Source organism: Rhyacophila brunnea, unplaced genomic scaffold, assembly GCF_057557595.1.
Source record: "Rhyacophila brunnea isolate RB1 unplaced genomic scaffold, BYU_Rbru_1.0 scaffold_2, whole genome shotgun sequence".
In the NCBI taxonomy this organism is placed as follows: domain Eukaryota; kingdom Metazoa; phylum Arthropoda; class Insecta; order Trichoptera; family Rhyacophilidae; genus Rhyacophila; species Rhyacophila brunnea.
The window spans coordinates 435,831-451,107 of NW_028232859.1; the positions used below are offsets into that span (position 1 = coordinate 435,831).

Genomic DNA, 15,277 nt, shown 5'->3' on the forward strand with positions numbered 1-15,277 from the left:
TTGAAATGCCGGAGCCCGCCTGAAAAATAGTCCCGGGAGGCCCACACAGTGCACTCCGACCTACTACACCATTGGTTATATGTTGTTTCTTATTTATCTGAAAATTAGTTGACTGGTACATAGGCTGACTTATTAAAATAAGAACAGATAATTCTACTTTAATTACCGCTGTCATGTTCTCATTGAACCGTTGTCGGAGATTCTCAGACTGAGAAATACATCTTCCCGGTCTTCGTCTTCTACCCTGTCCAGTTATTACTGTAAATATCAACTATGAACAATCAATAAATACCTGTTTGATAGAAATAGTCTGGGCGGGAGGTCCTTCAGGAGTGATGCCATTGTGCAATGCAAGCTTCAAGAGCAAATGGCGGATGATTACGGAGCTCGCTTCACGGAGCGTACTCAGATTTTCTGAACTCACTAAAAGCATAAAGTTAAGTTAAAACACAACAAACATAATAATAATAAATATGAAGAAATATAGTTACTAATGCAATACATTTTTAAGAAAAACATGTAAGTAACGTAAGTTATGGGAAGAAAGCAATTTTTTCCCGAGGGTTGGAATGGACCCATTTTTGAGTTGCCCCGCTCCGGGTAAAAAGTTTTAATAGGTAGGTATACAAATGTTAAAAAATAAAGTTTTAAATATTTTACTAGGTAGTAAATAATTATAGTGCTTTTAAAATAAGATTTATTATTCGTCATTATCATTATTAATTCTATTGAATAAAATTGCCTACAGCAAAGTGTTGCAAAATGTCAAATATAATATTTTCATTGGATTTTAGGATGAAAATTTAATAATAAAAAAAACATCTGGAGCAGTGGAGCACTACAAATTTTCGGTGCTCCGGCTCCGGGCAAAACCCCATTGCTCCGCTGCTCCTGCTCCGATGCTCGATTTATAATTTCTAAATTCATATTTATAAATTCTATAATTTGTTTGTCAGTTACTAGACGGTGTTGCAGTAACCGTTTAACCATTGTCAGTATCTCTAGTAAGTATGAAGAGATATTATGCTGGCATCTAGGAGATGGAGCTGTCAAATTTGTTAACCCATTGGTGTCCGACTTTCCGAAACACAAATTGGTCATTCAATCCAAGTTTATTTTTGGATATAGAACAGTAAAATGACTTCCAATAATCAAATATCAATAACTCAAAATATATAACCTGAAAACAATTGATTTTTGGAACATATATAAAAAAAGGATGGCCTACAAATATATTCAGTACGTGCATTTAAACAATCTATAATATATTTATTTGGTAAGAAACCTCGCTAACTAAAGTTTTATGTGGTGCAGAAATCTTATCCTTAAACTTATTTAATTCATTATTTTTTCGATAAATGCCTATGGACGTTAACGAAAACGTGCCTTCTCAGGCGCGTGAATTTCTCGTGCTTGGTACAAAAGACAAAAAAATGCCACACGTGAAATCCTCGTGCTTGGTCGGCTATGGGTTAATGAAAAAATTTGGTGATAAAACGAAGCAAGATCTCACGTTTTGGTGAAAAAATTACTCAAAATATTAGTAGCATAGACATTTCATTTGATTTCTGGTATGGTTCAGTTTCCTTGAAAAATATACAGTTGCATAGCGGCATTGTTTTATTGCTGCTTTAACATGATCCCTCTACAAATGGGGTAAGACACCGTAGAGCCGGTCTTAGCAAATGCGAGACCATATTATTGAAGTAAATGTGTGAATTCCCTGCTGTGAAGGCAAATATACTTAAATCTACATTATTTTAATATCTACTGAACAAAGCTATTTACCTATTCAATATATTTCTGTTGCCTTTTTATCAGAAACATTTATATTTTGTAGGAAAAAAGAAATTCCCAACTTCTTCAACAACGATCAACAGATATAATTAGAAGACATCATAATAGTTAGAACTTTTATTAGCCCAACAATAATATTGCTTTGTACAGCAATCTACAGATGCCAATGAGCTCACTTCAAATGTATTTTTCGTGTATATATTTATCAGAAACATGTTGAAGATTTATATTCTCAATGCGGTCAGATTCTACAGTACAAGTACCATGCATTAACCTGATAAGTGCCACAGATTGGCATGCATTAACTCGCCAAAGCAGGTATGTCACGTCAGGCCACGGACGAGTTAACTCACTGATCAAACATCATAATTATTTCTGAATAAACTATTTATGTATATTTTCTAAACAAATCATTTTAGTGTGAAAATATTCACGATAAACTCGGGAAACATGTTGATTTGGTAAATTTTCACAAATATTTATCAGTCTGTGTTTATTCCACAAATAGCTGGCCTACAAGTGTCTACCTAGTAAAAATTGGCTGGCAGTGATAATTAAATATTTGATTAGAATTTAAAAAAAAAAAAAATGTTCTTGTCTTTTCGCTCTTTTTTTTATTAAGTCATCCGATGCCGCGTAAGGCACGAGGCCCCATACTGTGCAAGACCCGACTGAGCCCGATCAGTCTGATCATCTTGAGACCAGGCCTGCAGGTATATTCTTACAATACAATGTAACTTGAAAATCATGCAAAATTGTGTTAAAAATGCTATAATGTATTCTATGCATTTAGTACGAAACATCAAAAATAACACTATAAATGGCAGTTCTGCCGGGCGAGTTAATTAGACAACCACTCGAGCTGTCATTTTATTGCGACACCAGCACACAATAGCACACTCGAGTTGCGCAGAGATGCTATTCTGAATAATTTTTTTCACAGCATTATTTTCCATATATTCAATTGCTTCATTTGTTAAAAATCATAGGAAATACTGTCCGACAAGAAGATCTAGGCAATAACCGAAAGTAGTCGAAGTGCGATTGAAACACACTGAACTCTCGTGTCTGCTGAACCAAATCGAATGTTAGTGATAGTAGAGTTATTACTTAAAAAAGTTAAAAAATTAGAAGAACGGTTGAACAAAACATGTACTTGTCAGTTGGTGTCCCTCCTCCGTCCCCGCGCCGCCCGCCGCTTTACCGTTCAAGCAGTTAAAGCAGACTACGTCGCCTGTGCGCCAGCATACACACTAGTTTGTTGACATAGTATCTAATTCAATCTTTATAACTTTAATCTGAGATGTTCTCACTCCAAATTAAGCACAATTTCTACTGGCTAACTAAGGTAATTTCACGGCACGTTTCAAACTTACAATATGAAGTGTTTGAAGCGATGAGATGTGCAGACAATATTGCCAATGGAGTGAAGAAGTTTTCTTGAGAGGCATCATAATCTTGGAATTCGGCATCACTGTAATTAAAATTAAAATGGCCAATAAAGTAGAATACAAGTACTTAAGTAGGGCAAGTTATTATCAGTCATTGTCCTATTTATACATTTCTCATTTCTGTATCTGCAGTTTCCATATCCGCTATGCAACCATACTAAGGTTATAGCGTGCCTTAGAGTTTCTTAACCTTTTTGAGCCGTGACCCAGATTATAGTAATGGTTTTCAAAATAACATCTCGCTCAATCCCAGGTGGATCATATGGGCCTCCACAGAGTGGAAGTTGTATTAACAAACTTTACTTTTACAAGAAATGGATGGAATAACACATAAGATACCAATTACATAAATTATGTATTTTTTATTAAAACCATCAACATTTCTCGACTCAAATGGGCTGCTCATATTCAACTAAAGGACCTGGGCTGACTAGTCTGGGAAGTTTTTGAAGCAAAGCCATCCGGGTGGAGTGTTGGAAGACCCAAATTGCAGTGGTTAAACGGCAGACGTTAGATTCACATAATTTTAATAAAGATCAAAGCCGGGATCGTAAACTTGAATCTAAGGACATTATCAACTGATAAACAGTCAACAATACAATGAGGATACTTCTGCGTTACAATGGTACCACCTATTTTTCAACCTAGAAGTAGACACCTACGTTGTAGTTCTAGGTAGTGTTAAGCCGGATATAGATGTCATTGTATCCTTGAGTGTTTATACTTGCACACAGGAGGTCCTCGGGCCATATTTTTCATATAATAAACCCCCCCCCCCAGAAATAGAATCAGAATTTTAATCAGTCAATTTAGCCAACAGATCATATATATTATACGGAAAAACATAAATTCATCTTTAAAAAACTGTCATACACGTGAAAGCGAATTATGGATACTAACGGCGAAAGCAGTGTAGCAGTGTGACTGATTGACACCTTTAGACCGAACATTTTGCATCGGATATATGGACAGACACATGAGAGAAAGTGGGTGTGGGAATCAGGTATAACGATGTAAGCATATACCAGGATTCAAAACTCCCTGACTTCGTAAAACTTGGTAGGCCATGTCCAGCGTACACCAGAAAAATATGAGTACCAAAAATGGGAACTCATGAAAGAGTAGGTCAATGATTTGCGTTCCTTATCTTCGCCCGTCATGTATTTATATGTAGCCTTCCGATGCCCTACAAATTGTATGAATAAAAAGATTTTATTGATTCACTCACATGTCTCAAGACGAAGCCGCATGGAACTGATATTAAAAAATCATGCACTGTGATGCATAAAAAAATAATTTAGATAATAAAAAAAGCATCTCGCCATTTAGTGTCCTGTGTTCCTATGTACTAAAACTCTGCCGTAGATGGTTAGTTAACAGTTGTATTGTTTAAATGTGGTAGCCGTACTAAGAAGAAAGATGATTTCTCAACACGTATAACATTTCATAGGTAAATTCATAATGATAAAATTGAGGTTCTATTGTGTGCATCATACATACATACAAATGCCCACTTTCTATTAATTGAGTCACCATTTACTAGGTAGAATGATATTATAAAAATTCTATTAAACTATTATTTAATATTATCGCTATGAGCCGCAGACACTTTTTTGTGTGCAATTTGACAGTCACATAGCACAAATATACATGAACGGTGTCGGTTTATGCTTGATCCATTGAAAAATGCAATGAATAATAGACTACTGGTTCAGACTTCTGCAAGTCTCGCAAGTACACACATTCAGTTATTATGTGGATAAGCGTCCATACGCAAGTATACCAGTGGCGAAGGGTGGAGGTAGGCTGTCAATATCCAATATAAATAGAACACATTAAAGCTTGTCAGTCAAACGTATTTTTTAAAACGTTTTTATTAGCTCGTATTCTTATTTATCCGGTGGTTGTTTATCCAGTACAAACCTTGCAATCGATTTTTAACTAACTTTCCCGACTAGCTAAACATTTGAAACTTTTAGAATATATCAGAACATAACGCCAATGCATTCTTTTAATACTTTTAGCTATCTTTAAGTAGAATTGAATTCATTTTCAGTTAATTCTGTTTTGTATGAAAAGTTATTTCGGAAGAAATCCGTAATCCAATCCACTATTATTGGTTGCTAAGTGGGTGGTCCTAGCAACTAAATTATTAATATATACATGGTGCGTTACTATGGAAATCAAAATGACATTTCAGTATTCTATATTTGTTTGTTTTTTATTTACTTCATATCAAGTACAAGTTTGAGCATATTGAGCATAATAATTCAACAGGAAAATTTTAAAACATTGTATATAAAAAGTTCTTTTTACCTTGTAATTATTTAAAATTCAATTAAACCCTGCCTAATCCAAGCCATAGTACATAATATTAAAAAAATATTCGTTAGGAGAATATTTTTTATCAATTATGGTTTGGTTAGGCAGGGCTGAAGGCGAAACGGCAAATAATTTTCAAGTATAGGCGCAACGAAATTTTGGACTCGCTCACTACTCGCTGGCATTCTGAGAGAGAATGTCGAGCTGGGCACACGTCAATTTGTTTCGTGATGGCGACGGGCGTATTAATTCTTTAATCGTGTAAAGATGACTAAAAACGTTACCCATTTACTTTAAAAAGAAAACATGTCAATGAATATATTATTATTGTTACTAACAATAAACAGAACATTAAATGGATGCATGTTGGATTTATACGACAAATTATATTTCGTTTGGCATGCGTCATTTGCACCCGCGACCCGCAATCCGCGCATCGCCTATCCACGATCTTTTTAGACCGTGCCTCAACTGAGGTATAGCCTTAATGTATTTTAAGAAACTTACAAACACCATCTGTAATATGTATTCTTAATTCAATGAAAACAAATAAGTACAACTGAAAAAGTGCATACTATTTTTATTGGATCGCCCATAGCAAACCAAAACTATTATGGTTTGGCTTCGGCAGAGTTTAATTGAATTTTAAAAACTAACCAGCACCATCTGCAAATCGTATTATTAGTTCAATGAAAACATATAAGTATGATTGACAAAGTTTAGTGTACACTATCTATGTCGAATCTTAGCTCACCACTGGCATACTGTATACATACAAAGTTTACTGTGCACTATTTATTATTATTGTTATTGGGCCCACGTTGGCCGCGCGGCTTAAGCGTTGGACTATAACGCCGTGGGTCCCAGGTTCGAATCCTGGGTCTGACAAGTACACATATTGTTTTTCAATTTATGTGTCAGGGTATGGACCTAATAGATTGAGCAAGTGGCTAACACCCATTTCTCATAAAAAACAAAATCTGTCAATACAATCCTCTACTCTGTGGAGGCCCATATGATCCCATTAGGATCGGACATGGTCGAAAGAAAAGAATTTATGTTGAATCTTAACAGTCTACCTCTACCATACAGTATAGAAATTAATATATTTTCATATGGCTTACAGTCAAAATACTCATGTATACTTGTGCGAATTGTGCATTTCACAGGTAGAGGTAGGTATACTGCACAAATATGAATTATGTTTTTGAGCCGGTGTTCGTTTTTGGTTTGTTTGCATGTCCCACGTCGAAAAATAAATGGACATCACAACACATGAAAAGTCCTGACTATTAAAATATTTAAATACCGACTACAGCATATTTTAATTAATATTAAATATATCAGTGCTTTTTACTGGTTCTCCATCGTCTTTATCAGTCAGTCGCCATTTTGGCAATTTTAGCAATCTTTTTGTCATCGAATTATAGTACGCGGTCCATGATATTATAGTATTTCGGCAAAAATTATAGGACGTGTTGAAAATGTAAGTTTTTTGTTTGTCACATAAACATAATGGAGAATTCGAGAAACCCCGATGCCCTGCTTTCTTAAAACATCTCTTACGACTGAAAAATGCTAAATGCTAACACTGGCCGCTGTCATTACTGTCACGTTAGTTTTTTTAGAGTATACAACGCAAGACTACGTCCATAGACTAATATCGCACACTGAGATCTTGTATTATTTATATTATATAGATTATACTTACTACGTCCCTCGCTTCACATTATTACGATTTGCTGTGATTGAAGTACGAACATTTTACGGAACTTTAAACATCAACAATATAGACAACTTTTAAACGCAATGAAATAAGCAATGGGGAATATTCGCACAACCGGCGAATTCAATTAATTCCATTTTTAACAATTGTGGTATTTTTGACGTGCTATACTTTTTTAATAGTACGCGAACCAAAATGTACTATAATTATAGTTCGGTTGGCAACACTGCGCTCACTGACAGATGACAGCGAGCGGTGGCGGAGAACCAGTAAAAAAAACCAAATATATCGACTGTTGAAAGACAACACATTGGCAAGTTTTCAGTAGAGCAAGAAAAAAAATCCTAACACAATCTGGAATTTGAAATCTATGTGATAATGTTGATTGACATGTATAAAAGCAAGGGGCGAAACAGTTTTGTGATTTGGTGCTACAAAACGCAGGAATATAGTGGTGAAGTGTGGACAAAAACAAAATATTCAATTGTGCTAGTTTGCCTTTAACAGTCGATATACAGAATACGACATTGACATCTCTCTAAATGTCTGGTAGCTTATCCTGGGACTATCCAATATTCAAGTAGCACTCAAGAGGTATCGACCACTTGAAGAGATGCAACAATAAATAACAACCCAACATTGACTCATCAGTTACGTGCGGCATGAGCTATTTATTATTGTGCAATTTGCTTAATGATTACAATTTTTTAAATCAGGAGTTCATAATGGAAACTCTAATTATATATAGGTATGTCCCCCAAATTATTTCAGCTTAAATATTACCGACATTTTTTGTGTAAAACGCAAAACATTACTGTGATCATGACCTGAGAAGAGAAAATTTCAAAGACACAACGGTACGAATATGTACTGTTTTGGAGACTAATATATACCGTACCTTTTAGAAAGAGCATGTATTAAATCGATTAATTCACTTTTACTGATATTCGTTCCTTGCAATATGGCTAAAATAGGTTTTATAGTCGACGACCAGTCGACTCCTCCACTTTGAGTAGCCATTTTTGCCGAATGAATGACAAGTGAAATTTTTATTTTTGGCAACATAATATCAAATGTTGCCATATGTATTATTATTAAAACAAATGAGCTAATTAATGGCCACTATTAGAAAGATTTGTTTTATTTCTCCTATTAATAAAATTTTAAGTATAGAAATTTCTGAGTGAGGATGTCTATTAATAAAGGCACACATTAAAGATTTTTATCTGTTTATTTATTTATTTAAGAATACAAAACATTGTGGACATAACAAATCTAAATTCAAGACGTACACAACATGAGATTTACATTATAAGTCAAACATTACCCTCACAAGAGAGAAGAAGCGAATATAGAAAAAAAAATATAAGTATTATTTATAATAACAAAAAAAAATCAAAGCATACTTAAGGGGGGGCTGAAGAGCCGATATAAAAAGGACCTCGGCGTCGTAAGCACGTCAATTTTATTTAAATCGATCCTTATTATTATTGTCGACAATCTTACATTATTATTTGATAAACACCTGCACGTGTCCGCCGATCAGAAAACTGGGCTGTCAAAATAATATAATATTTGTAAAATGTTAATTTCATCATAGTTTGTAATCAAACCTGTGCAAGTACATATTGATAATTTGGGTGGATATCGTAGCAAACATATTATTGATATATTATCTACGGGTATATTATTATTATAGCCCAATTCAAATTGAACATAGGTCGATACTTAAATGCTATTATAGTATCTTTATGATTTCGAGAAAATAATACGATGGTATATAAATAATCCATATCAATTATTTGAAAACATTACATTTGCATGTATATAATATAGTGAAAAGGTCAGATAACTGTTTTCTCTGCAAGATAACATCAAAATTTATATATACTTACCCACCTAAATGGAGAATTACATTCATGAGTGAACACGGCTCAAAGCTCTTATAAATGAAATATCTAATATATAAAAATTAATATTTGTGTGTTTGTGTGTTTGTTTGTTCGTATTTAATGCGCAGCCATACCGTTCATCCGATTGCGATAAAACTTTGTAAACTTATTGCTTGCACTTGCGGGAAGAGTATAGGCTATACTAATATATAAAAATGAATGTCTGTCTGTGTGTCTGTCCCGAATGCGTTCCTATACCATTCATCCGATTGCAATGAAATTTTGGTAAGTGGTTGTATGCACACCCATGAAGGTTTCTGAATTAGAAAAATCATCATCTTCTTCTTCTTCTTCTTCATTCTATCTTCTTTTATTCGTATGGTTCCTATACCGTTCATCCGATTGCAATAAAATTTTCGTCAATAACTGTGCCAACACCCGCGAAGGTTTCTGAATTAGTACAACCATCTTCTTCTTCTTCTTCATTCTATCTTCTTTTATTCGTATGGTCAGTTGTCATGCGCATGCCTACGAAGATTTCTGATTTAGAAAATCATCTTCTTCTACTATTCGTATGCGTTCCTATACCATTCATCCGATTGCGATGAAACTTTTGTCAGTTGTTGTGCGCACACCTGCGAAGGTTTTTAAATTATTATTATATAAAATACAAAGTTTGTTGTTTGTTTGTTCCATCCAATTTTGATTTTTTTTTACTACATATTAATAACATTAATAACGTTTTCATATTTTGGATTCGATTTTAATTTAGTGTTCTTATGTTTGACCTTTACTCCTATTAGAATTATTTTCATATTGCCATATTGTATTACACAGATATTTTAATATTAAAAAAATAATTACCTCTTATTATTTTTCAAATATCTAAGATAAATATAACCACGAAGCGACCCTGTGCGAAGCCGGGTATTTCAGCTAGTATTATATAAAAATACTGTTTGTTTCTTCGAATAAAAAACATGTGTACAAATCACGGCAATCAGAAAGGCCGGCAAATATGGCCGACAATGCATGATACACAAGCATAAAATACACAAAATTACAAACAGATACGAAGTTTCCCGCACACGTGCAGACCACGTGATATTTGTTTACGCAAAATCGTCGCTTTCCAAAATGGCGAATTTTGTTGCCAGTTTTTACTGCGATGAATCACTGTGTTACTTCCTGTATTTTTTTATTCGTAGTGACGGGGCCCTCTACTGCCACGGCTAGTTCCAAGGGTTTGGAAGCAGAGGTTGTCAATGCCAAGAGGAGTCACAGGCCAAGGTCTTCAGATGGTTGGTAATCAGAATAAAACTCATAGTCGGTAGATGGTCCATATATTGTTCAAGTTCACAAAAGTTCACAAAAGTTCACAATGGTTCATCATATTATAATTATTAGTGTTCAAAAAGTTAATATTATTCACATAAATGTTCGAAGCACGGTATACGGTCATCCGTCAAATGATAAAGTACATTAACACTCGTAACAAAGAAATATTAATTCGGAGAAAAGTTTCATATATTAAACTTAGATTGACAGTCAGGTTCATGCGACCCGATGAGCAGCAGTTAAAAGTCGAAAAGATTTAGGGCCTCCGTTGAGGAACCACTGTACGAAACTATACTTCTCGTTCGAAAATACTAAAGTACCAGATAGGTATTTATGTTTGAAAATTATTCGCGAAATTTTTCTAAGTCGGGGTTAGGTATTTATAAATGATTTCTCGCGCCGAAACGACAGAGTCCAACTTTAGGTATTTTACCCGCAGGAGGAAAGGGGGAGTTGGGTGGTCCCAAACTCCTGTGCGACTTGCACAAATATATGAATTTGTATGGAAATGTCAGACCGACGTCCTGCGTGGACTCGGTCCCGAAGGCAGTGGAAAACTGGATACAGGATTCAAAAATCCTGGGTTTTTATTTGAATCGGGAGATTTCATCCCCTAGGACGAGCGTTCCACGGGTCAAAAATCCGCATATCATTTTCACTATGAGATTTGGACTTAATCGATTGCCCCGCGAAACCGCAAGTCGCGAGAGAGCTGTAATCAACTTTACTGTATTCGGTGGGCGCGGGCTGCTGGTATAAATTCGTCGTCGCGGTATCCCGCCGAGCGCGCGATTTCACTTAGCTCTTCATACAATGAGTGCGTTTTTTAGCTTGTATTGTATTTTTAGATTTTAATTAACCAAGTGAAAACTCATCGCATCGAAGAGTGTGATACGTCAATCTGCTCGTCTCCGTTCAAGCTAGCATATGAGTATACACCCCGCGACGTAAGTCTCGCCCTGGTTGAGCGGCGGGAGCTACAAGTTCGGACCTATTAGTGGGCCGCCTACGCGCTACATAAACATTAATGACAAAAATTAAAATTATTAAAATACTAGGCCTTATTCTCTATGCATACATATAAATGTTATATCTAATTAACTTATATTTAAGGCGCTAAAATTAATCTTGTCCTGAGCTCTATATCTCGCGAACCTTTATGGTTACGCGTCCTATGGAATAACTGAAATCTCCGCGGTCCGTAGACGCGTACGTCATTTTAAATTTTACGTTGATCGGACACGCGCAGCTCTAGCTATCATTAATAATGTGTTTGTATGGAGATCTCGCGGCTGTCACAGATTGCGTAACAGGGACGGGGCTCCACACATGAGCGAGGAGGCTGCAGTCGCGGTCGGGATAGGGAATTGATCCAGTTGTGCGAGGGAGACAACTGTCCGGTTACCGACTGGCGAACGCAGCTCCAAGAGCCGGTCATATGTTACATACGACCCGCGATAAAAACCGCGGGGCAATCGCGCGCGAGATGCGTGGATTACGCGTATGATATTAATATGGAAGTGATGAAAATTAGAAGTCAGAGGTATTCAGTACCTCGTGAATGTTTTAGATGCTATGTAGATGCTATGTATGGAGCCCAGGTCTAGATCGATTCTCGTCTAACTAACTTAATTAAAATATTGATTAATTATTATCTAGCTTAATTTCCCGGGTCTAATTATGTTAACATTTATGGCTACAGATTTATATACTAATGTCGGTTTACAATTACACACGCTGACAATATCTAATCATCGCAGTTATACAATACAAGCTTCATTTTCATTTTAATTACGTTATTACATTTACTCGAAGTCCAATACAGTATTATGCTATTTTAACATTTATATACCTATCAACTATTTATTTACATGGCAAAATATCTATTACTAACATGAAATACCTATTACTACCATCTTAATTAGGACACATAATCTTTGTACTACGAGCGTAGTTATCTTATTAATTGGATTTTAATCAATACTTTATTATTACTCCGTCGTTATTTACATTCTTACCATCACTCCTCATGGTCCTTGTGACCGACTTATCTCATCTACAGTTCACCCTGGGGAGCAGTGGGACCTGCTGGGGCAACTGTAGGACTTCCTCATACATCATATATGGCTTGGCTTTGTCGGGGTCGTAAGCCTATTACTTTATAACCGGTGGTACATTGACTATTTTGATCAGATCGAGCGATTGGATGGTACCACTCCTTATGGGAGTGTCCTCTCAGGAGCACACTAATCGTGTTCGTGACAGTAGGTTTGTTTATGTACACCGAGAAATTTCCATTAATAAAATCGGAAATGAGTTGGAATATAATGCAACCAAAACTGGAAAAATTCTATTATGGGTGTTTAATTTTTGAATTAGTTGACGCCAGAAAAACATGTACATGCCACTACGTGAACCACAGTGGATATTAGATGACAAGCCAGTCCGACGGGCAAATAAAAAATAAATGTGTGTGGTGACTGCATGTTAATAATTATTTTTAGGCACTCATGATATAAATTATTTCGTCCATTGGCTTTACATACAATAATGGTACTACCTACCTATTGTTTCACTAGTTGTATAAAAGTAAAATTGCGCAATAAGTACCTATTATTTTTAATATGTAGGTCCTACACATTAAAAATAAATACTATTCATTATTAATGTTTTTTGGATAGCTCATGAAATAAAAATGTGGGTAGATATGTATTTCAACATCCTTCGTATGTTTAATTCTCGGACAATTTCAGGTTAAAAAGTTATTAATATAGGTATTATTAAGTTTATATTGTGGCAACCACATAATTGAAAATTTCAGCATCATATTGGTTGCAATACTTCGTCCCAAACAGCTGATTAACAAATTGAATTTAGTAACATTTACGTACCTACCTATATTAGAAGATATTATTTTTTGGTCACCTCATACTGTCTTCACGTCGACAGTGTTTATGATTTAAATTTAATTTAGAGACCATTTACATTTGACACAAGCATTGTCGGCGACCTTTGTATATTGCTAGTAGACCAACAATTCCGGACCACATATAAAAAAAATCATATTTTCAATTCTCAAGGGCAATTCTGTAGAGCTTACCCTTAAGTACAATTTAATACAGAAAAATATAATTTTTGATAACAAAAAACATACAATTTTATACAGAAAAATACAGTTTCAAAAACAAAATATGTTATAATATCAGCAAGATACAAAAATATAATATAAACTAGGTACCTACCTATTCACTTATTCAGCTTGATACTGCCGGAAATGACTTTTTGGTATACCGGTACATTGTAGTCTATAGAATAATTATTTGTTTACCGAATATCCATTTTTGTCGAAAACGACATTATTTTCATGCGGTTCGATTTCTTTTATCGAAATAATTTTAAAAAAAACCATATATTGTTATCTAGATATTAAAAAAAAAAAAAAACCCTGAAAACGCCATGTTAGCAACAATTACTACCTGTGCTGTTCTCCCGAACGTCCAACTATTCGTGAAAATGGCACACAGTAATGATTTCAAAAATACCTTGCAAATAACTCATTTATTGATTGTTTTAAAACATAAATTTGACTTTGGTCCTAATCCAAAATTGTTAAATGAAATTTTTACTATTTAATTTACGGCGGCTTGCTTGCGCTGATGTGAGTGAGCGAGTACCTTGCAGTCCGTAGGGCTAAAGCCTCTGCATGCCACGCCCCTTTGGGTAAGCCAATTCAATTTTCAACGGCTCGTGATAGTTTTAGTATGTATAATCACCACGCATGGTCCTAAGAAATATGCGTGATGGTATTGGTTAACGATTATATTGCTCAAAATACTTGAAATAAGGTAGGAGTAATGCTGTAAACCTAATGTATGTGGTACTGAGAAGTATGTACACGGGTGGGGGAGTGGGGTAAATGATACTCGTGTGGCACTTCTAAGCAGGTAATACGTCATTACAAAACTAGGTAGGTAATAATAAATTCAATATGTCGGTACTGTGTTGGCAAACGGTTATAGCTGCTGTTTATACAATTTTACAGGAGAGCAAAAACAAAATTTTGAAATCAGTCTCACAAATTAGTTAATAAGATATGTATGTACTTTGAAGTATTTTAAATCAAAATAAGCGGAATTAGAATCCCAACACAAACCTTTAATCATTTCTTTTAAAAAGATTGAAGTGTTATTGTTATCTTGCATTTTAATCAGATATATCTTTTTGCCATATCAACTTTTTTTCACATTTGGTCAGATGCAGATATCTTTTTGTAACAATAAAGTTACAGCTCTAATATTTTGCCACATCAAAGAATGTACAATTTGGAACATATTATGGAAGAAAACTTAAAGAGTGAAAAAATTGCAGTTATATCCATCTGCCATCACAGTAATGATATGCGGTAATTAGAGTAATAGTTATTAGGAAGATAATTTCACTAGGTAAACTATTAAATAGCGAAATAGGGGTAATGCTGTGGTACATATGCATCCAGGTGAGAAGCCTAAAACAATTGGAAATATACATTTTAAGTTTATGGATATAGGTTTTATATAACTAACTATTACTAACCGATATTAACCGAAAATAGCGAATTCCACATGTTATTACATTACCTACGAAATTAGGTAATTACGATCCTTCATACAACATAATTAGGTATTTAAATAGTAAAAGTAATTATCAACAAATTATCGTGTAAATAAATATAACATTTGAGGTTCATACTTCTTGACCACTCAATATTCTGT

General features: G+C 34.8%; 1 protein-coding gene across 1 annotated transcript in view; it reads right to left on the reverse strand.

Annotated features, from left to right (window-relative positions):
- poe (E3 ubiquitin-protein ligase-like protein poe) overlaps positions 1 to 8,322 on the reverse strand; it is a 77,735-nt gene extending 69,413 nt beyond the window's left edge. Inside the window, exons 1-3 of the mRNA XM_085946834.1 lie at positions 8,195 to 8,322; positions 3,174 to 3,271; positions 293 to 423 (exon numbers count right to left, since the gene is read on the reverse strand). Coding sequence (XP_085802960.1) covers positions 293 to 423; positions 3,174 to 3,271; positions 8,195 to 8,316 — 351 coding nt within the window. The 5' untranslated portion in view covers positions 8,317 to 8,322. The remainder of the gene's footprint in view (positions 1 to 292; positions 424 to 3,173; positions 3,272 to 8,194) is intronic.
- Positions 8,323 to 15,277: the final 6,955 nt, after the last annotated feature.